Source organism: Capsaspora owczarzaki (assembly GCF_000151315.2).
Source record: "Capsaspora owczarzaki ATCC 30864 unplaced genomic scaffold supercont2.11, whole genome shotgun sequence".
Lineage (NCBI taxonomy): Eukaryota > Filasterea > Ministeriida > Capsasporidae > Capsaspora > Capsaspora owczarzaki.
The window spans coordinates 218,579-240,349 of NW_011887302.1; the positions used below are offsets into that span (position 1 = coordinate 218,579).

Genomic DNA, 21,771 nt, shown 5'->3' on the forward strand with positions numbered 1-21,771 from the left:
AAAAAAAACAGAAAAAAAAAAACAATGAATGAATAAAAAAATGAAATGAATGAAAAGAAAAACAAAGTTTCGTTTGTTTCATTGAAAAGTTGAGAACGAGTGAATAAAAATCTACCCCCGACTTGCTCTGTTCGACGGATCACACAAGCTTCGAACAATTCCAACAATCTTGTTTAACAAGGGGGGGAAGGTTGCCAAAATCAGTGCAAAATCAGTGGGAAGTTGATCCTGACACACACAATCGGCTGGACCCTCGAACGACGGTAGAAAAAAAAATAAAGCGGGGAATCTTGGCGGAATTGTTGGCCACAAACGCGTGCAAGCACGAGGATTCAAGCACTACTTTAGACTTTGTGCTCAAAAGAAGAGAATAAAGGACAGCGAAAGCGATAGCGACAGCGAAGAGGAGAGCCGAGAAAAGAACGAGGGCTTGCAGAAGCAATCAGAGAACAGCAGAAGGATTGTCCTCAACCTCAACCTTCACCGCGAAACTGTGGCGTAGAAATTGACGCAAACGAGCGGACTAGAAGTTACAAAGAACGTTTGGTCAAAGAAGCAACCCTTTGTATGAACAGACAAGTACCAATCATCAACAAGGAAAATGTTATAAAGTTCAAACGCAAGGAATCCCTTCTACGCCGCCCAAACACTACTGCGTCACAGAACATGTTTGGGCTGGCATAAACAAAAACACGAGTATCATTTTGGTTTGCGCGTTTACACCATTGCGCCAATCTCGCGAATGGTCGTCCCATCCTGAAACCCTGCCAGCACCTTGACGAGCTGAGAAAAGCTCGGTCGGAACTCCGGTGTCATGTTCCAGCAACTCATCATCATGTTGTAGAGCTCGAGCATGCAGTGCTCCGGCTGGGGCAGTCGACCACCAGCCTCCACATGAGCCAGGGTATCCCGACCGCTCAACTTGCCGTAAGGCATTTCTCCGTAACAGCAGCATTCCCCTGCAACCAAACACCGCGATGAGTGACATACAAGCGCTAACTTTAGCAGAACACTGCGATACTTACAGGCTGTCACACCAAAGGACCAAACATCGGACATGGACGAGAACTTTCGGAAAGTCATTGTCTCTGGCGCCATCCACTACAATACAAGTGGATTCAACGGAATTAATACATGTATCAAACTCGCAACCCTTCCAAAGCAGCCATTGACCCACCTTCACGGGAAGTTTGCCACGCGTTTCCATGCGGTAGTAATCGTTCTCGTCGGCCAGCTCGCGAGAAAGTCCGAAATCGGCAATCTTGACCACCATACCTTGTCCCACAAGACAGTTGCGCGCGGCGAGATCGCGGTGCACAAAGTGGAGCGTGCCCAGATACTCCATCCCGAGTGCAATCTGGCGAATCGCATGGATTTGCTCGTTCTCAGACCACTTGAATGACTGTTTTTTGGACTTTTGCAGCAGGGTGCGCAAATCGCCGTACTGCACAAACTCGAGCAGAACGAGATGGGGCTCTGACTCGACCAAAGCCGCAAGAAGGCGCACGACATTCAGATGCACAAACGGTGCCATCAGTTTCGCCTCGCTTTCAAAGTCCTTGCGGGATTTCTCGTCTGCATCAGACTTGAGCGACTTGACTGCAACCTGCACGGTTTCGGGCGCTGCAGGTCCAAGCAAGGTTCGCGCTCGTTCGGGCAAGACGCTGAACGGCACTTGACCCAGTGCCACATCGCCAAAGTTTCCGCTGGCAAGATGCTTCACAATCGTCAACCCCTCACGAACGCGACGAGAATTGCTGCCAGCAACATAGGCGCTCGCATAATCGTATACCACCTCTTCTGGCGGGGCGGTCGGGATGGCTTGGTACAAAGGTTCTGGCTGCCTTTGGCCGGCTGTGGCGTAAGCTGATGAGCTGCCCTCCGCTCTATGAGCTCGCGTCGAATGGGGCATGGAGGAGCCTGTCAGTTCCGAAGCCTCGTGATAGATGGGATTGGCAGAGTCCGTCGGTTCTGGCGTCGGATGGGCCAGAGGAGATGTTGTCATTTCAATAGCCTCCTGATAGACGGGGCCGGCAGAGTCCTTTACAGCGTTCTTCGGTCGCGCAGCCGAACGTCGTTGCAATCGACGGCGTCGCAGCACGATCAAGACCGCTGCAATTATCGCAACAACGGCAACAAAAGCAACAGCAGCAGCGACGGCAGCTGCTGAAGCTGAGGCTTGGGTGTCGCTGCTGTGTTGCACAATGGAGGATGCAACGGATGCAGCAGATGCCGATGCGGTTGATACAACAGAAGCCAACAGCACCGAGGTACCAGATACATCAGAAGCGACCGATGCTGACGCTTGTGAGGCAATGGACGCCGAAGATGCAGTAACGATGGAAGCAATGGGCACCTCGGCACTCTCGGTGGTGCTAAATGAGGTGTCACCGCTCGGAACGGGGACTGTTGGGCTGAAGTTGGTGATGGGCGTGCACGTTGGGTCTGTGCCAGCAGACCAGGATCCGGATGCTTGTGTGTTGCTGTTGCAAGCGAACGAGGAAGATCCAGCAAAGGTATAGCCAGAACTGCAAGAGAAGGAGCAGACGGAGTTCAAGGCGAAAATGTTTGTGCAGGACATTTGGCCGTACGTCGGGGCTGCCTTGGCAGTGCAGTAATTATTGTTGACGACACAGACGCCAGGGTTGCCTGAAGACCACACCTGTGACGAGAGGCACGTCGTCGAGGCTGCCGTGCCAGCGCTCAGTGTGTAGCCAGTGTTGCAGGAGGTTGAACAAACGCCATTGATGGTGTTGGCACAGCTTCTCGTGCCACCGCCAACAGCCGTACCGGGAATGGTGCACCAGTTGGGGGTCGCGGTGCAAGGCCAGTTCGGGCCAGAGTAACCAGTGGCACAGGTGCTACAGCCACCTGTGGAGTTGCACGAGTTGCAATTGCCAGAGTTTGTCGTACAGTAGGTGTCGCACGTGCTGCCATAGTAGTCGGTGCTGCAGTTGAACTGCACGTTGATGTAGACGTTGGTGACGTACCAAAAGCCACCCAGAGTCACATCCTTTGCTGCAGCACCTGCGGTGACTGGAACGTTGTATGTAACCGCATTGTAGTCTTCATCTTGAAGCGAATCGTTCTCCATCAAATCAATGCTGAAAGTGATGGATCCCTGTGCCCGACGCCCACGAGTACAAGGTCAGACCAAAACCAGGCAAACAACCCACTCAAACTACGCAACGCTGCCCAGCTGAATCAGCGTTCGAAAAGAAAAAAAATGGGGACGTACCGTGAATGTGGGGAAATACGTTGCGGCGAAAATATAATTCCAGCGAGGCGAATTCTGGTCCGCTTTCTCGCCAAGCGAAACTTTGGCGGTGGTCGTGCCAGAACTTGTGGTGTATGCAAAAATGGATTGGATTTCAAAGTCGCAATCGTTGCCGACAGGATCGCAGTTGTTTCCATTCACTCCATAGAATGTCAGTCTGAGCGTTCCAGGCCCGGCGCGAGCAATGCCAGCCAGTAGCACCAGCGAAATCAATGTACAGGCTACTCGCTTCAGCATGGTTGCTAGCGAGGGAGCAGAGGCACAAGCAGAACAAAACAAAAACAGCAAAGCAATGAAAACGAGCTTGGTGAGGCTTTGCCCGAAGGACGATGGTCTAGAATCTAGGTGGGAGAGACAGAACGACACATCCGTAAGAACGAAAAGAACCAAACTCGTCGTCAGCAAAGAGGGGAGGAAGGGGGACCGGGTAACGGAAAACAGGGAACAGACTGCGCTTCCTAGCAACCACGACGGGGGCCATCTCCGTTGCCGTTTGCGGCTGTGACCGAATGGCAGCATCACGAGGCATCGTCGACAGGCAGTGCAATGGGTCTCACTCAACGTGTATCCATGACGCAGCCACCCGCACGGCCGCAAACGGGCCGAGACAAGCCCGCCAAGTTCCGCCGCTGAAATCAGACCTTGATTGGCTTTGGTGCAGGCAGGCTGCTCCTTGCAGCGCGCCTCCCACCTCAGTTGTCTCTCACACTCTCTGACTGTAGAAATGCGAGAGGAGAAGACCGTTCTGGGAACGAAGAGAGAGAAAGAGAGCGAGGAGGAGGAGTGCCGAGGGTCAAGGCCAGCTGCTCATAAACAAAGCGACCGCTCGCCTGCTCGCGCGTCCGCCCGCTCGCTTCCACCCCCCGCGGCAGCAGTCGGCAACTCCCCAGCAGCAAAATCGCAGTGCGTCCCGGCAAGTCGCCAATCGGAAGAGGAAGAAGAAGCGGAAGAGGAAGAGGGAAAGGCGGCTTCGTGCTCTTGTTGAGACTTACCGCAAAGAATTAAAAAAAATACGAAAAAAGGATTGCTGTTCTGAGAAAAAAAGAAAGAAAAAAGCCAAAAATCGTCGTTTTCGTTCGCCTTTCCCTTCTTCCGGACTCGATGCCTTTTCACGACGCATCCCTTCGTTTGAATTCAAACAGTGCGGTGTTAATTTTATTTATTTATTTAATTTTTTTTGGTTTTTTGGTTTTTTTGTTTCGGCAAAGTGCACAAAACGTCGTTTCTCGGCTGGTCTTCTGAGCATTGAACCAGCAACTTCCCGTGCAGTTTCTCTGATGACCGTATGTACTGCTTGACTGCTGTCACCAATACTCTACCCCGACTTGCCCTGTTCGACTGATCACACAAGCTTCAAACAATTCCAACAATCTTTTGTAACAAGGGGGGAGTGTTGCCAAAATCAGTGCAAAATGTGTGGGGAAGTTGATCCGGACAATCGGCTGGACCCTCGAACAAGGGGACGGCTGTTGTGTGTGCAGTCCAAGTCGGGCTAGATAAAAGAAAGTGACTCGATTTGAAACTCGATTTGAAAACGGGTTGAAAACGATTCAAAAAGGTGAAGTCCGGCTTGAAGAAAACACGATTGAATCGATTGCAACGATCAAGTTTCAGCTCAGACGGGGGAAAACGGGGAAAACTGCGCATTGCGACTTCACTCTATTCTACTTCACATTTTCTTTGGCCATGGCTGAACTCATCTCGATCGGACTCGGCGAAGAGGGCATGACAGACACCCACCGCCTGTTTGTCCAAGCACTGATGTCGCGCACGCTCATCGCGGAAAACGACCTCCAGGAGCTCTTCAAGCAGGTGCACGTGGCCACAGGAAGTAAGCAGCCTCGGGGAGCTGTAGTCGGGGGGAAAGGAGCAGACAATGTGGAATAAAAGCGCGGGAAAAAAACGCGGGCTTTCGGATCCAACGACAGACAGCGCTGTCTGTCGAGGGATGGGTGGGCAGATGGCAGTGGCATTGCAGACCAGGCGATCGGTTGCTCCGAGCCGGCGGTGCAAGTCGGGGGGCAGGGGGGGGGGCTGGGAGTCGCACCATGCAACGATTGCCAATGGAACCTCCATACAAAACTCAACCATTGAACCATTCGCTCGTACAGAACAACCAGGAACGCTGAACGAGTTTCTCAAGATTATCAAGGCCAATCTAGACATCATTTCATTCGACATTACGAGCGTCAAGTCCGAAGACGATGGTCGACGATACTTTGCATTGGTAATTTGATTGAATCATTCGAGGGCGGCAAAACGCGCTCCTGGCTCACTTCGCCATCCAATTGCTGGTTTTTCGTAGGTCAACAGATATGCAGACGAGATCTCCAAGATGGCCTCAGACTATGAGCCGCAGGAGATGGAGCTCTTGAACAAGCTTGTAACGCGTCTTAGATTGTTGCTCGCCTCGTTTGTCCTTGCTCTTGTGCTTTGGTGTTGCAGTGAGAGAGTGCAGTAGCTTACGGCAATGCTTGATGGTGGCGTGGCGATGCTTTTTTTTCCCTCTCTCTGTCTTGCTCTCTCTCTCTCTGGCAGGTCGAGTTAATCACACTGTCCGATTCGGGCACGGCTTCGTCGATCGACGTGGACAATGTGGCGCCATTACTCACCAGGCCATTAACCAAGGCAGCAGCCGAGGTTGCCGTGCGAAAGTTTACGCACGATGGCTGGATTCACGACGACGAGTATGTCCATCGCAATGCCTGTGTTTGGATTTGATCCTGTTCTCTCTTGTAAAAAGGCATCTCACTGAGCTGGAATACGCTTTTTTATCATCTTCTCGTGCACAGAGGAACGCTGTCGCTGACAACACGGACCATTTTGGAGCTCGAGCCGCATCTAAAAGAATCTTTCTCAGAGCATGTGATTGCTTGCGCAGCCTGCTCTTCTTTGGTTTTCCGAGTAAGTCGTTGGGTTGTGAATGTGGTTTTTGCCATATGGCATTGCTGGCTTGCTTGAGGTGGAAGGTTGTGGAGGATTCTTGGTTCTCATTTTTGAAACGTGCCTTGTTGTATTGGGACAGGGCCAAGTGTGTAAGCAATCAGGGTGTGGTGGCAAGCTTCACAATCATTGTTTGGCGCTATTCCGCGGGACAAGGCCCAATTTCGCGTGCCTCACATGCAAAGCCGATTTCCTCTAAATCTCAATCTCCATCTGCCAACAACAAATTTATGCAAGTTTGGCTCGCGCTTGTTGATTTGGTTTTTTTTTCCTTGCATTCGGATAAAATACAATTCAATACACAAGCTTCATCTTGTTTGAGCGACACCAACCCCGACGCGTAGTCCTTGTTTCCTTCGGTTTGGCTTTGACTTTCTTGTGGTTTTCGATGATTATTTTTATTGATTCGCTTATGGGCAACCCCCTCCCCTGTTCCTGTTCCCCCTTCGCTTGAGCGCTGCTCTCTCGCTCTTTCCTATCGCCAGCTGCTCCATCACGATGATGATCCATGTACATCCAGGCTGCTGGAGGGTGGAAGTGCGGCTCGCTCGGAGCGGGTTTGGGTGTGAAGACAAGCACCAAACAACAACAACAAAAAAAAAAAAAAAAATCATGTAGCCTCGTGCATCATCAGGCTCAACGCAATGAGAGCCGTATGAATCATCACCCAGTGGGCAGTGGTGACGGTAGCAGAAGTCAGAACACCATGATAGTGGAACCGTCGCCGTGGAAAGCAGCGAGCTCACCCGCATGAACACCTGTTTTGGGAGTTGACACCCAGATTTGGGTTGAAGTTTGGTGCTAATTTTTAACTTTTCAACTTGTACTTTTTGAGTCTCGATTTGTACGGTCATTTGGAGGTGCGGTCATGCAACAGAGTCAGTTGTTGTGTGTGCATTTTGAGACGTACATTTAATCCTGTGGCAAATCTGGAGTTGGGAACGAGAAAAATCGTCGGAAGAAAAGCACTTTGGACTAAACCAACAAACGCTGCCTTGTGCGATCGCGGGCTCAAGATGGTGCTCACTTTTTACATATTGATACATGCTGCTTGAACGGATGTTTAGAAATGACAACAAAGCCAGGAACGTGCTCCATCGCTGCGATGGTGGTGCTTGTTCTGCTGGGTATTGCCATGCAGGTCACGCTGTCGCATGCCGTCAATGCTTGCGACCCGGGAGTGTGTTCATGCTCAGGGAGTACCGTCGATTGCGCAAACAAGGCGCTCACAGCTGTTCCAAGCGCAATTCCTGCAACCACGACCGTGCTGTAAGAGAATGGCCTCGGTGACGAACGAAATCCAGTCCCCGCCAATCTCACCTTCCTTTTCCCGACACCTCCAGATGGCTGCACCAAAACCAAATCACCAGCATTGCTGCTGACTCTTTTACCGGGCTGACTGTATTGACTTCCTTGTAAGCAGGCGTTGGTATTGAAGCGAGAACGCAAAGAACTAACTCGAGTTTCCTTTGGCGCGGCAGAACTCTCACGCTGAACCAAATCTCCACCATTTCTGCAAGTGCCTTTACCGGACTGAGCGCGCTGACATGGCTGTAAGCCGACGATTTATTTGCCAAGTCGGAACCAAGGACGAATGATGAGCTCAAACTGCCCGCGTTCGACAGAATTCTCTCCAGCAACCAAATCTCCGATGTAGAGGTCTTTCGCCAGCTTACTGCTCTGAATCGCATGTAAGCAGGCGGCTTTTTGTCGAGTCGGGGACCAGAAAATCGTGGATTTACAAGTGCCTCCGATTGATAGAGACCTGGACCGCAACAACATCACCCGCCTTTCAGCCAACGCCTTTTCCGGGCTTGGCGCGCTGACTCGCCTGTAAGCAAGTGATTTTTTGTTATGGGTGCAAGAATAGAAATGATTCAAACGGTTCTCCGAATTGGTAGCGCCCTGGGCTCCAACCAACTGACCAGCATTTCTGCTGGCACCTTTGCCGGGTTGACTGCGCTGTCGACTCTGTAAGCCGATCATTTCTGAGCCAAGATGGAGCAATGGCAATTGGCTCACCTCTCTCCTTGCACATGACAGAGATCTGAGCAATCAAAAAATCACCAGTTTGGCTCCAGAGGCTTTTGCCGGGTTGCCGGCGCTAAACTCTCTGTAAACAACCACGGTGCTACTGAAATGGAAAAATGGAACATATGGGGAGGATTCACTCAACCTGCCTACCTTTGATAGACTACTGAACAGCAACTCTATTGTCAGCATTCCTGCAAAGGCCTTTACCGGGTTGGCCTCACTATCACAGTTGTAAGGAGGTCCGACTTTGGCCATGAAGCTACAAGAAGGATGCGCTCACTCTGTTGTCCAATGCCCAATAGACGCCTGGATCACAACCAAATCATCAACATTCCAGCGGACGCATTTGCCGAGCTGACTACGGTGTCGACCTTGTAAGCGAATCGTTCTGCTGCAGACTCTGAACCTATTTCTCACGCGGTGTGACTTGCAGGAGTTTGAATGACAATCCCATCACAACTTTGCCCCCTGGCCTGTTCAAAGGCTTGCAAAATGATCCAGACCTGTACTGGTCATCTGTGGACGGCAACAGTCCTGTCCTGGCACCCAACAACTTTACCTTTGGCGGGAATACTGCTGCTCCGCCCAGCATGTATGGCACCGCGACCGCGCCTTACAGTAAGTCTTCTTGGTTGTTTTTTTCAAGTGGCCTGTGGATTTCATTGGCATTGAGCGGAGTCCGTTCACATTGTTTTGCCTGCAGAGTGCGATAAAGTATGTGCCACTTGCTTTGACGTCGGCTCCGGCTCGTGCTGCGGAGCCAACTGTCTACAATGCACTGTCGGCAATCGTTGCACGGTGTGCTATGACGGTTACGACATGAAGAGCGGATACTGCCTTGCATCGGCGGCCACAAACTCGTCTCTCGCCTTGATTGCCTCTGTTGCGTCCAGTGCTTCTGCCGTGTTCGCTGCCTCAGCGAGCTCCGCATCGGTCGCCTCTCGGGCTTCGGCGACTTCTGCCATCTCCGCGTCTGCTGCGTCCGTTGCCTCCACGAAATCCGCGTCGGTCGCGTCACTTGCTTCAGCAACGTCTGCCATCTCTGCCTCTGTTGCGTCTGCCTCCGCCGCCAGCGCTTCGTCGGCATGGCAGACGTCTGCTGCTTCTGTCGCCTCAAGCTCTCCGCAGGGGGATTCCGCTGCCTCGTCTCCAGTGGCGGCAATCGCTGCCGCGGTTGCTTCGGTTGTGGGCGTTGGTTTGATTGCGCTCGCCGTTTTCCTCGTCCGACGCCGTCGATCGCAACGTCCAGTCAAGGACTCTTCCGAGCCCGTCTATCACGATACGGTAGAGATGAACAATTCTCTGCTTGCCAAGTCCGCATCCAAAGACAGCGATGCGCATTATACGGTTCTGCAGGCAAACCCCATACATCAGAATCCCGAAGGTGCTTCGTACGAGCTTCCGCAGAAAAGCCCCGAACGTGAGGGCACAGAAGGCGACAGTCATTATGCAGCACCAGTGGCGCGCCCCGAGCGTCAGAACGCGGAAGGCGCTTTGCGGTACGAAATGCCAGAAAAGTCTCCAAATCACGAAGACCTGCAAGGACCTGCGCAGTATGCCGTCCCCGAGACAAACCCTGATCGTCCAAGCTCAGCAAACACTTCAAGATATGAAATGCCCGAGCGCACAAGTCCAGAAGGCGTTTCGCGGTACGAAATGCCCGAGCGCCAGGGCACAGAAGGTGCTTCTCGGTACGAGATGCCAGAAAAGCCCCCCACCGGCGGCCAAAACAAGGAAGCCCATGTCCATTACGAAGAAATGCAGAACGCGCATGTGCGTGAGAACAAAGCCGACATTCCAAGTTATGAAGTGCCAGAAAAGTCCACGTCGGAACCTCTGTACCACGCCGTCTCGTCGACCTCCCCAGACGACATCTACGACAATGAAAACGTCTACATGACAGGCAGCAACTCTCATCGCATTCGTGAAGGTCTGGCGATTGTCAAGCATTTGGCTAGCGGCAACTTTGGTGATGTGTCGTTGGGCGAAGTGCCGTTCGCCGTTCTGCCGCCACGCGCCCAAAGCCTGCTTGGATCTACATCCTCTGAAAGGGTGCAAGTTGCAGTCAAGTCTCTCAAGTCCAACGCAGACGAGAAATCCCGCAAGGACTTTGAAAGCGAGGCGAGACTCATGGCGCCGTTTGTGCATCCGAACGTTGTGCACTTGCTTGCGGCTCTCGTCGAGTCGGAGCCTCATCTCGTCCTGATTGAGTTTGTGCGATACGGAGATTTGCGATCATTGCTGGAAACATCGAAAAACAAGTCGCTTTGGTGGTCTGAGAACGAGCAGGTTCATGCCATTCGTCAGATTGCACTGGGCATGGAGTATCTTGGCACGCTCCACTTTGTGCACCGTGATCTTGCCGCACGCAACTGCCTTGTGGGGCAAAACATGGTCGTGAAGATTGCCGACTTTGGTCTTTCTCGCGAGCTGGCGGACGAGAGCGATTACTATCGCATGCAAACGCGTGGCAAGGTTCCTGCAAAGGTGAGTCGAAGGTGTGCTGGCAGTAAATGTTTGGACGAGGTGATGCTGATTGCAGTTGCTCCTCCTAGTGGATGGCACCGGAAGCTCTCACGCAACGGAAGTTTTCTTCAATGTCTGATGTCTGGTCGTTCGGTGTGACTGCCTGTAAGTTGATGGATGTGTGGTGGCGTGCAGTAAGTGGTGTGTTGTCGCTTATTTCTGGCGACTGTTTTGCTTCTTTGTAGGGGAATGCTGTAGTTACGGCGACAAGCCATACGGCAAGATTGAAGCGCGTGATATTTTGGCTCATGTCGAAGCCGGTGGTCGACTGCCCATGCCCGAAAATTGCTCGCTTGGATTCTACCATTTGATGCTGAGCTGCTGGAACATGACACCAACTCTGCGCCCAAGCTTTTCTCAGCTCGTCGCATCGCTGGCGGCGTTCCAGGATGGCACTGCCATTCGCGACATTGGCGCTTTGCTCTGATCTGCCATCCAAGCTTGTCCATGGTGCCGTGTCGCTTTGGTGTATCTGCTGTTGTTTTGTTGCCTGTTGCTGTTTCTTGTTATTGTCAACGAAATCTGAATCATCTCGGGGTGATCCATTTTCTTTCTCTCTTGAGCCAATATTCCCCAATCGTGAGCTCTTGTCTTAGATTTTGAACTAATCACTCTTTTATTTTTCCATAATCTCACAGTTTAGCATCATCCATGTCTGATCACCACGGCGCGAAGCGCACTGCCTCGGAAGCCGACGCCTCAGACCACCCTGCATCGAACGGCGCCGCGCATGGCCATGACCATCACAACCACAACCACAAGCACGCGCGCCCTGCGACGGCCACAGCCACCACTGCGGCGGATGTCGCTCAGGCGCGCAAGCTGCTCAAGCTCGCCTCCGACGACGCCTCCGAGTCGCAGGCCGTCAAGAACTTCCGCGAGTTCCTCCGCATCAAGACAGTGCATCCCAACCCAGACTACGACACCGCGCTGCACTTCCTCCGTCGCATGGCGGGCGAGCTGCACCTGCCGTTCGAGACGATCGAGGTAACGCTCATGATCATGATCATGATCACCAAGGTCATTAGCATCATTCAAGGATCACCAAGAATCGTCCATCATGATCAAAAGTCATGAGCATGATCTTGATACTGCGAGATGATCATTTGGACACTGGCAACTCACTGCATCACTATTTTTGGTTGTCAGGTTGCTCCTGGCAAGGTGATTGCAATCATGTCCTGGATTGGCACGTCGCCCGAGCTTCCTTCCATCATGCTTAATGCTCACACTGACGGTAATTCGAGACTCGGAGAAGGAAATTCACGTGGCGTTGGATTGGATCGTATTTAGAGTCGCCAAAGTTGTTGTCGAGTTCTCACCAAAATGCTTGTTTTGCGCATTTAGTTGTGCCCGTGTTTGAGGAGTTCTGGACCCATGGACCGTTCGATGCCACCAAGCTGGAGAATGGTGACATCATTGGCCGCGGCACGCAAGACATGAAATGCGTTGCCATTCAGTATGTTGGTTGCTCCGGTCTCGTTGTTTTGGCATCGACTCGCGTTTCTCACTTCCTTCCGCTCTCGCAATTCGCAGGTACATTGAAGCAGTTCGTAATCTGATTGCTCAAGGCGTGCGATTGGCTCGTACTCTCCATCTCACATTCGTTCCTGGTAAGTCAATTGCACGTTCCAGCGATGCGCGTTCGTTCTGGGTTTTCGTTGATTTCGGAATTGATCTGACGCAACTGACCGATAACACGCCGTGCCATCCCAAACAGATGAGGAGATTGGCGGTCACTCTGGCATGGAACTGTTCGTCGATCACGAACGTTTCAAGGCATTGAACATTGGATTTGCACTGGACGAAGGTCTGGCCAACGAAACCGACGCCTTCACCGTGTACTATGGCGAGCGAGCTCCATGGTGTATGTTATTTTTTTCCCAACAAAACTGAATTTGTTGTTGAGAGCGCCTTTGCATTGCATTCAGCACTCACCTTTTGCATCCGCTGAATTGTTGACTGTTCGTTGCAGGGGTTCGTGTGAAGGCTGTGGGTCGACCTGGACATGGCAGCCGCTTTGTCGAGAACACTGCCACCGAGAAGCTGGTACAATACTGCTCAAAAACAGGCGTGGCTTTGTGATTTGGCACCCAACTCACTCTCCTATTTCTTTTTTCAGATGCGCGTCATTGAAAAGTTCTTGGCTTTCCGTCAACAACAAAAGAGCTTGCTCGAATCTGGCGAGGCCAAGACGCTGGGAGATGTCACCACGCTGAATCTGACCATGTTGGAAGGCGGTGTGCAGTTCAACATTGTGCCAGCGGAGGCTTCTGCCGGTACGGGTTTGGCTTGGATGCTGTTTTGATCTCTTGCGCGTGGCACATTGGGACGGCTACTCATTCGCCTTGATTCGTTTCGGCAGGCTTTGACATTCGCATCCCTCCAACGGTCGATCTGGTCGAGTTCGAAAAGCAACTTGGTGTCTGGACCTCCAGCGAGGAGGGAGTTACTTTTGAGTTTGTCTCAAAGTTTGAGAACAACCAGATGACGGTTCTCGATGATAACAACGTGTGGTGGAAGGCGTTCAAGACTGCCTGCGATGCTCAGTACGGTTTGGTTGGGCTTTATTGTTTTCTGGACTTGAATGCTGACGAGTGATCGCCTCCGTGATTCCACAGGGCCCTGACTCTTGTCACCGAGATCTTCCCTGCCGCGACGGATTCTCGCTACATTCGCCAGGTGTGTAGCTGAAGCACTGTGCCGGGGAGAGCGAGATGTTGTTACTGCCACACGTCGCTGAATGTTGGTTTTTGGGTGGACAGAAATCAATCCCTGCGCTCGGATTCTCGCCCATCAACAACACCCCCATCCTTTTGCACGATCACAACGAGTTCTTGAACGAGGCCGTGTTTGTGCGTGGCGTCACCGTGTACGAGCATGTTCTCAAGTCGATCGGCAATGTTCCTCCCCAATGAAAGCTCTCGGACATGCTTGTGCCTGTCTGCTCCGATGGTTCAGCTGTTCATGTTAAATCCAATGGAGTGTGTGACCAGCTCGTTGATTCTGTGCTTGTTTTTGCTTGTTCCTCACATGCGGCGCAATTCATTTCGTCCAATTCAAGCTGTCTCTGGAAACTTTTGCAACTTTTGTTTTTCTCCCCCGAACACTGTCGTGGCCACTTTTGAGCACCTTTCCTTTCGCTGCGTTCCAGTAATGTGCCCATTGCGGCCAATGCATGGCTCGAGTTTCTCACGATGACAATCGATTCGTTCTTTTTTTTTCTTTTTTTTTTTTTTTGGTTTTCCCCGGTTTTCACTTCGGATCCACTTCCTCTGTCTCATTGCGTCGACAGCATATCGCATTGCACAACGCCCAATGTCACAGAGAATCGTGCTGGGCATGTGTTGGATTGTTGGGCGGCAATGGAAAAAACCCTCAGATAAAAATCTCCGTGTTTCCAGTCATCATTTCCATTTTTCCTTCGAAGCTTCCAGAACGCTACCATTTTGCATTCTGGCTCTGCTTTTTAGTTGACCCAATCCGTATCGGCCAACGCATCTCGATCAAACAAATCGCTCACTAATATTCACTAAAAGCAAAAAAAAAAAAAATCGAAAACTTCATTGATGGCCAAGGTCTACGTGACGCTCTTCCGCAACGACGGCTTGCTGGAGGCCGCCCAAGCGCGCCCGTTCTTTGTGTTTGACGACTGGCACATTGACGAGGCGCGCAGCCGCTGCCACGAGCGACTCTACGGCACGCCAAACTCAAAGGTAAACACAAAAAAAAAAAAAAAAAAAAAACCGGGAAAAAAAAAACCAACATTGAAGGAGAGCGACGAAAGGGCTGACGACGCCAAGTGCGACGGCCAGTCTGCAAAGGGGAGCACGGTGTCCTTCAGCTCGTTGAGAGGTGGGGTTGGGTTGAAAGTGCGAGTCAATGTCGTCCCAGCGAAACGAAGCAAGAACGCGGACAAAAAAAGCGATTCTTTCGACTTTTTTGCTTTTCTGCGGTCGTGCTCGCGCAGTGCGATGCTGATTCCGCTGTTTGTGCTACAGAGCAAGCACCACCAAAGACAGCGACAGCGAAGGGGCGCCAAGGCAGAGTGTGGAGGAACGCGCCATTCCCACCCAACATGTGTGCTTCTCTCTTTCTCTTCGCTTTTTTTTTTTTCTTTTTTTTTTCTTTTTTTTTTCTTTTTTTTTTTTTTTCTTTTTTTTTTCTTTTTTTTTTTGTTCCGCATTAGCTTTTCCATTGATTTTTTTTTTTTTTTTAACTTTTGATGCTTTTGAGGTCGACTCACTCACTTTTTTTCGTCTCTATTCACTCATCTGTTTTTTGTTTTCTTCTTTGTCTGGTTTAGGCCCGCCTGTTTACAGATCTGGGCGTCCCGCTCGACGATGTCGCGTTCATTCCCGCCAAGCAGTCGGTCGTCGTCTCGTCGGGCGAGCCGTTTGTGCACATGACCATCCGCGAGCGCATTGCTGCAGCCCAGCAGCAACAGCAGCAGCAGGAGCAGCTCCACCAGCTGCAGCAACAGCAGCACCACCACCAGGTCGTGTCTGCGACGCCGGTGGCCAACAACTTGCCCGTGACGACCTTCTCGGCCTCCCCGCTCACGACCCCGTTCGCCGATGAGGATGCTGCGGCGCTGTTTGTGCCATCGCAAGGGCCTCTTGACGTGGGCGCGCTGCTTCCCGGCGAGGACAACCTGATTGACACCATCCTGAACGACATGTACGCCCAAAACACGGCCGAGAACGCCGACTTTGGCTACCCGATGGAGGATGTCTTGAACCGTCTCGCCAACAACCTCGGCTCGTACCAGAACGAAGCCACCGCGTTTGCACAGCGTCTCTTTGATCACTCGCAGGGCCACGAAAGTCAGCCCGTCACCGAGCAAGCCATTCCATACATGCAAGCCCGCGCTCAACAGCAGCAGCAACAACAGCAGCAGCAACAACAACCGCAGAAACAACCCAGTCAACAGAGCCTCATGGACGGCGACGATGAAGTGTCCACTTGGACTGTCGAAGACGCTCAGCTCCAGAACATTTTCGACAACATCCAGTTCCCGACGGCCGATTCTCCGTTGCAAACCTGACACGGCATCAGCAGGCGGGCGACTCTGTCTTGTCACCGCATTCAGATGTCAGCAGCTCCCCTAGCGTGAGTGTGTTCAACCAGCAAACGTCGCCCATTCAGTTTACCACCATCCCGTTCTCGCCGCAAGACGCATCGTACAACTCCACTCCGCGCCAGCAAGACAGCGGCGTCTCGTTCAGCTTGGGCAACGGCTTGCCCACCAAGACGTCTGCCAGCCAAACGACAACCACGCGACGCTCCACCGAGGCGCGGTCTCGCGAGAAGGTTCGCCAGTCCATTGCCGAGCTCGTCCTGTCCGTCCCTGCTCTCGCTTCGCTTCAAAGCCCGTCCAAGGCGACCATCATCCGCAAGGCAACCGAGTATGTAAACCAGACCAAGAATGCCAACAACGCCTTGATAAAGGAAAACCAGCAAGCACGCGCGGCCATCATCCAGCTCCAACAGGAGAAGCTGCGCGTCCAGCACTCTGTGCAGGTTTCGAACATTATGACTGTTGAAATCACCGACCCTGACATGCGCTACATTTTCGTGGATCACATGTGGGAAATTGTATTGGGCTATCCCAAGCATGAAGTGATTGGTCGCTTCTTGAAGGAAGTTGTCGGCTGCCCTACCTGCCGTACGTATTCGCGCTGTTTGGTTGATTTTGCGTGTCTGGATGGCATACTCACTTTGGCGAATGATTCTGTTTTGCAGCGTTGATGCAAAAGAAGGCCGCCGACATTCGGGAGAATATTGAGAAGGGCTCTGTCTGGACTGGATACATTCTTGGAAAGCGCAAAGACAGTACGTTGCCTCTGTCTGCTCTGTGTGCTTGTTGTGGATCAAAAGTCTCATTTTTTTGTTTTTTTTTTTTTTTTTTTTTACTTTTTTTTTCTTTCTTCTTGTTCCCAGACCGTCCATTCGCGTGCGAGGCTACCATCAACCCAGTCACTGACGCGACGGGCAAAATCGTCCAGTATATTTGCACCCGCCGCAACTTCCACTTGCTGTCGGTCAAGGAGTGCCAGAAAGTGTGCGAGGACGTTGAGAAGACGCCTCGTCTGGATATCGGCATGAATCTCACTGGAGGCATTGCGCTCACGGAAGAGTCGCTCGCCGCTCTGACTGTCAGCAGCGCGACTGGGCTCGAGTATGAGGCGGACACGATGAACTTGTGTCCGTTGGTGGCAGAGTAGAGAGTGAGCGTCACATTGCTTTTGAAACTATTGTGATAGTGTGTTTAGATATCGTGTTGTCTGTTTTTTGGGCGTGTTGCTGTTGTCAGGTGTGGATTGCGTCGTGTTTGCGACCACTGCAAGACGTGATTGTGATGATTTGCTTTGCTTTGACTGGCCAACTTTCTAATCAATCCTGGCGTTTTTATGCTTGTGTTGAGTTGTGATGACTGCAATCGAATAAGCATGTTGCTTTAAATTCCGTTTTCTTCCATGAGCAGGATGCTTTGATTTCGACCTTTTTCTTTCTCTCAATTCGCAAGCAACACTTCTGCCTGTAGATGCTGGAATCATTCCAGGACTTCACAAACACACACATGAGACAGAATATTCTGATGTGACGATGGTTTGAGATAAATTGAGTGTCATTGGGTGCCACATAAACGAACACGCAAAGCAAACTGTTTCGCTAAAGAATGGTCGACATTTTGCGCCGAGGAAGATCGCCAAATGTCGCTGTCGAGTCGTTGACGGAAAGCCGAGACAACTCGCGAATGGACGCTGCCAGATCTTGCATCTGAGAGTGGAAAACAACGTGGTGTGAGCGAGGGATGGAAACAGACCAACAAGACAACTGCAAAATGCAGTTGAGCGTGACTTACCCGATCGGTTTCAGGAGATCCTGGAACTTGCAAGCCTCGCGAGCGGTATGCCATGCTGTCGTCATCGGCGACAAAGCTTGCCGCGGCACGAGCCGGAATACCCATCGGAACGGACGAGGCGTACAATGCCATTCCGTCAGCAGCCGGAGCTGCAAGTTGCCTTCCAGTGGAGGCGCCCTCTTCCAAGGCGTCCTCTTCGTCCTCCTCATCAAAGGCTGATGGCGGAGAAACACACAAGAAAGCCCGAGATGCGCCTGTTAGCATCAAACAAACAAAACGAATTCAAACTGACATGCTCAAACTAAACCTACTGTCATTCCGACGGTGTCTGTCTGTGGATGAAGAGCTTTCAAATCCATCCATGTCAAATAGGGCATCCGAGGAATCTGGCAAGACAAGGTAAGACAGTAAGTCACAGTTACATCATGAAAAATGTCGATGGACATGCTGGAAACGTTACCACTGTCGCGGCGTCCACCAAAGTTGACTCGCGATGCAGGCACGCTCTTGGACAGCTGAAGTTGGCAATATCGCGCAAAGGGCAAGTCAGACACAAGAGACCGAGCGAGTTCAAAAGCAAACAAAAAAATTCAACATTACAAAATTCGTACATTAGAATGCTGTGAGCCAGAGTTGGACGAAGCACCCTTGTTCCAGACAATCCGATTGAGCAGTTTGGGAGACTGGTGCAGTTGCGTACAAAAGGTAAAGAGTGAGATGTCAGCACACGCAACAAATCAACAAACGAAAGCTGCTCACGTACGTCTGTCGAGGTTGTGGGAGGTGCATCTGTGTCGAGATCAAAATCAGCAGTCCAGTATAACAAGGACGAGAGGGGGAAACAGTGAGTGCAGTTGCACAAGACCAAGAAAAGCCAAAAAACCAACCAACAAGGATATCTGACCAGAATCGGACGCAACGGATTTTAGACCTTCGCTCAGCGCACTGGAAAACCGGGAGGCGTTTGACACTGAGGACGGAGGGATGAAAGAGCCGGCAACAGACGACGGCGGAACGACAGGGAAGCGCGGCGATGCCGTGAATGAAGCAGGAGGGATGCGCACGCCAACAGTGCTCAGGGTCGGGATGTCGCTGTTCTCGCGCGCTGAAGCGCCCAGCACGGATGAAGGCGAGCCTCGGTGACCGTTGTAGCCGGCTGGAGAGAACCGTTGAGGTCCTTGCTCGGTTGTGACCACCACCGCCGGAACTGCCTCCATTGCGGCCAGATGTTGAAGTTGGCTCGCAACCTGCGCGAGGCCAGACTTTGGTGACTTGCTGGCGCTCAACGGCGAGAATACCGGCGAATCGTTGCCCAGAACGTCGTTTAATGCATCGCCCATGGCATCGGAAATGGCGGTGGCAATTGCCTGCTGACGGAGTCCTGCCAGTTTGTGGAACAGGGTGAACTTGACATCGTGGGCTGACTTTTCCAGTTTTGTGTAGTCGGCGTGTTCCTTGTCAATGTACGCCCTGGGTGAAAAGCGTGAAGAGAGTCAGGGTTTGATGGTCAAACCGCGCAGAAACAACAGGATAGCAAAACGCTTACTTGATGCGTGCTTCCGACGCGTCCTTTTCCCGCTTGAGCTGTGAAGTCACTTGCTCTTGCAGAGCTTGCAAAAGATCGTTTGATTTTTCCAACACCGCAGCTGCGATTGGTTTTGGAAACAAAAAAGAGGATGAGCAAAAGTATTGTTGCTCCTTCTCCTTCTCCTCCATGTGTTTCAAAAACAACGCAACACCATCTGTAAGAGGAAGGTGTGGGGGTTATTTGGGTGTCTGTACCTGCATCAGCAAGCTCGGAGGGACTGAGCGGGTCTAGAATCACCCGGAAAATGGGCGAGTAATTCTCCTGTGTCTGTCGGCGCGCAACGGCCTCTTGGCCAACAATGAGCTTGGACGAGGTCAATATTGCTGTTTTGGGGAGAAGTGCTGCTAGCGTTGGAGCGTTTGGCCGCGAGCACGAGACACCCAGCGGTCGGAATGAGGCAAACACATCCATTTCGCAGTTGACGCACCTACCAAACGCAAAGTGTGGTGGACAAAAACCAGCAGCATTAAAGTGAGAAGCCAAAGTGTTTGCAGCCTGGCATAGCAACCGAACAGCATTTGTTCGATGTATGTGGACCTTTGGGACCCTTCCCCCCTTTAGTTGCTTTTTGCGCATCAAGCTCAAGTTGTTTTGTTACCTTGTGACAGTCCAAACAGCCTCGCGGTGTAGATCGCCAGCGACAACTGTGGCTGTGGTCGTGCTCTGTGCATTCGCAGCAGTGGCGTTATTACTGTGACTTGGTGTTGCCGGGTAGCACTCAAAAACCTTGCGGTATCGGGTGAGCCCGGCAAGCTCGACGACGGCGCCACCGAGCCCGAGCGTGCCGACGCAGAGGCCACCTGCGCTCGCCCCTGGTGCGTCCACAGTCGCAGCATTCGTAGTGGTGGTCGTGGCGGTGGTGGTCGAGTGAGACGTTGCCGCGCTGCTGGTGCCAAACCACGAGGCAAGGAACGGGTCTTGCTCGGCTGGGTGCGGCTGCTGGCCACCTCCAACCACGAGCGCGGGTGCTCCTGCAGCAGTAGCAGCAGTAGCAGCAGTACTAGCAGTGATGACCGTGCTGGACGCCAGCGACGACGGCGCAGAGCCAGAGAGCGACGTGGTCAGGTCACTTGCTGCATCCTCGCCCGTCGCAGGCGCAAAGATGGGCTCCGGGCGCTCAGCCACCACGGCGGCGGCGATGGGCTTGCGGAGCATGTCGCCAACCACTCGGTCTGCCGGCAGCGGCGTGGACGCGGTCGTTCCGTCCGTTGTCGTTGTGTAGCTCAGCGAGCTGTCGACCAGCCGCAGCTTGACGTTGAGGCACTCGCACGCAACCAGAAGCACCATTTCCTGACTCGACAGAGGCCGTCCGTGATTGTGTGGTTGGGTTGGTTTTGGTTTGGTTGGTTTTGGTTTGGCTGATTGGTTGGAAGTGGCTTTTTGGTAGCTGAAATGTGGAGGATTTAGTGAGGAAAGAGTATAAAATGAAAATAAAAATGAAAAGACTGGCCTCCGTTTTGTTGGGGAATTCCCGTCTTTTCGGATCCCGCGCCGAGGACGTGTTTCGTAGTCACGCTTTGTTTTTGCGCAATTGATGCAATGGGTGAGCGAGTGTAACATTGAGTTATTTTTGTTGGGACACGGCGGAGGGAAAAGGCGATCTACATTTCGAACAAGATGTTTGATCCGGGAATATTCACATACAGAGGCCCTCACCAGAGCCATCCCAACGCCCAAGCATGCATATCTGCATGTGTTCGTAGGTGCGTATGAATGTGAGTGAGTGTGTGTGCGGCTTGTGCTTGTGCGTGTGCTTGTCGGCAAATGGTTTCGGGCGTTCAAACCACTTGTTTTCGCCAAGTTGCTCAGATTGACAGAATGGTCCATCTCGTCCCCACTCACTCCATCTCGTTGATATCCGCTTCTGAGTTTTTGATTGTTTGTGATCAGCGTCTTTCACTTTTCAAAGCTCCAGTCCTACTTTCTGCTTCTCCGTGTTTCACAATGGACGGCCACCATCACCAGCACCAGGCTGGCGGATTCGAGTACTACACTCCGCAGGCCGCCATCCAGCAGAAGATGTAAGCGATTTACAAAACAATAAGCAAAACACAGAATGCGACGAGCCAGTTGAGAGAGTGAACACCACATTGGATATTTGAATGGAGACGGAAGAATACTCGTATTGCACAATACGAATACAGTACAATACAATGGTATCGCGTATTCCTCCGTTCTGCTGTTGAGCTCGGGAGTTCTGGAACAAACGCGTACTCTTTATGTTGGTAGAATGAGAGTGAGAGTCAGTGAGAGTGAGTAAGTGAATGAGTGAGTGAGTGATGTGAGTGATGTGAGTGAGGAGAAGGCAGTAAAAAGTCCATGTGGTGGAAACTGACGACAGACCAACAGCGCAGTGAAAGTGAGACGGGTGCGGAGTAGGTCAATGACAACGTGGGGGGATGGGGTGGGTGAAAGCGTATGAGACAAGCAGACTGAGAAGAGAAGAGAGGTGAATGAGAGAGAGCGAGAGGAAGTGAAGGGGGAAGTGAAGGAGGGCGACAACCATGTGGGGAAGAACAGAGAAGCCGCTCAGAA

General features: G+C 51.9%; 6 protein-coding genes across 6 annotated transcripts; 4 read left to right on the forward strand and 2 right to left on the reverse strand.

The window, feature by feature from the left end:
- Positions 1-445: 445 nt before the first annotated feature.
- Positions 446-3,514, reverse strand: CAOG_06280 (proto-oncogene tyrosine-protein kinase LCK; the record flags this gene model as incomplete). Its single annotated transcript, XM_004344979.2, has 4 exons — positions 446-959; positions 1,026-1,101; positions 1,178-3,121; positions 3,239-3,514. The coding sequence occupies 4 exons, from the start codon at positions 3,512-3,514 to the stop codon at positions 718-720; spliced, it is 2,538 nt and encodes an 845-aa protein (XP_004345029.1). The 3' UTR covers positions 446-717.
- Positions 3,515-4,955: 1,441 nt separating this feature from the next.
- On the forward strand, positions 4,956-6,539 carry CAOG_06281 (hypothetical protein). The gene is made up of 6 exons (XM_004344980.2): positions 4,956-5,108; positions 5,389-5,504; positions 5,583-5,660; positions 5,816-5,964; positions 6,070-6,181; positions 6,303-6,539. Exons 1-6 carry the CDS (start codon positions 4,964-4,966, stop codon positions 6,417-6,419), a joined length of 717 nt encoding a protein of 238 aa, XP_004345030.2. The 5' UTR covers positions 4,956-4,963; the 3' UTR covers positions 6,420-6,539.
- A 2,006-nt stretch (positions 6,540-8,545) lies between these two features.
- On the forward strand, positions 8,546-11,207 carry CAOG_06282 (ephrin type-B receptor 3; the record flags this gene model as incomplete). Its single annotated transcript, XM_004344981.1, has 5 exons — positions 8,546-8,628; positions 8,688-8,872; positions 8,958-10,741; positions 10,810-10,885; positions 10,966-11,207. 5 exons carry the CDS (start codon positions 8,546-8,548, stop codon positions 11,205-11,207), a joined length of 2,370 nt encoding a protein of 789 aa, XP_004345031.1.
- Positions 11,208-11,431: 224 nt separating this feature from the next.
- CAOG_06283 (aminoacylase-1A) lies at positions 11,432-13,879 on the forward strand (the record flags this gene model as incomplete). The annotated part of the gene is made up of 10 exons (XM_004344982.2): positions 11,432-11,767; positions 11,930-12,017; positions 12,128-12,239; positions 12,317-12,393; positions 12,501-12,647; positions 12,756-12,829; positions 12,903-13,059; positions 13,146-13,329; positions 13,402-13,462; positions 13,546-13,879. The coding sequence occupies 10 exons, from the start codon at positions 11,432-11,434 to the stop codon at positions 13,696-13,698; spliced, it is 1,389 nt and encodes a 462-aa protein (XP_004345032.2). The 3' UTR covers positions 13,699-13,879.
- A 351-nt stretch (positions 13,880-14,230) lies between these two features.
- On the forward strand, positions 14,231-17,007 carry CAOG_06284 (hypothetical protein; the record flags this gene model as incomplete). Its single annotated transcript, XM_004344983.1, has 5 exons — positions 14,231-14,496; positions 15,087-15,814; positions 15,892-16,448; positions 16,526-16,615; positions 16,724-17,007. Exons 1-5 carry the CDS (start codon positions 14,350-14,352, stop codon positions 17,005-17,007), a joined length of 1,806 nt encoding a protein of 601 aa, XP_004345033.1. The 5' UTR covers positions 14,231-14,349.
- A 369-nt stretch (positions 17,008-17,376) lies between these two features.
- Positions 17,377-20,667, reverse strand: CAOG_06285 (hypothetical protein). Its single transcript, XM_004344984.2, has 10 exons — positions 19,835-20,667; positions 19,431-19,663; positions 19,195-19,294; positions 18,553-19,118; positions 18,412-18,437; positions 18,260-18,331; positions 18,109-18,163; positions 17,960-18,034; positions 17,649-17,863; positions 17,377-17,563 (listed from the first exon to the last, which is right to left on the reverse strand). The coding sequence occupies exons 1-10, from the start codon at positions 20,521-20,523 to the stop codon at positions 17,456-17,458; spliced, it is 2,139 nt and encodes a 712-aa protein (XP_004345034.1). The 5' UTR covers positions 20,524-20,667; the 3' UTR covers positions 17,377-17,455.
- Between the last annotated feature and the right edge of the window lie 1,104 nt (positions 20,668-21,771).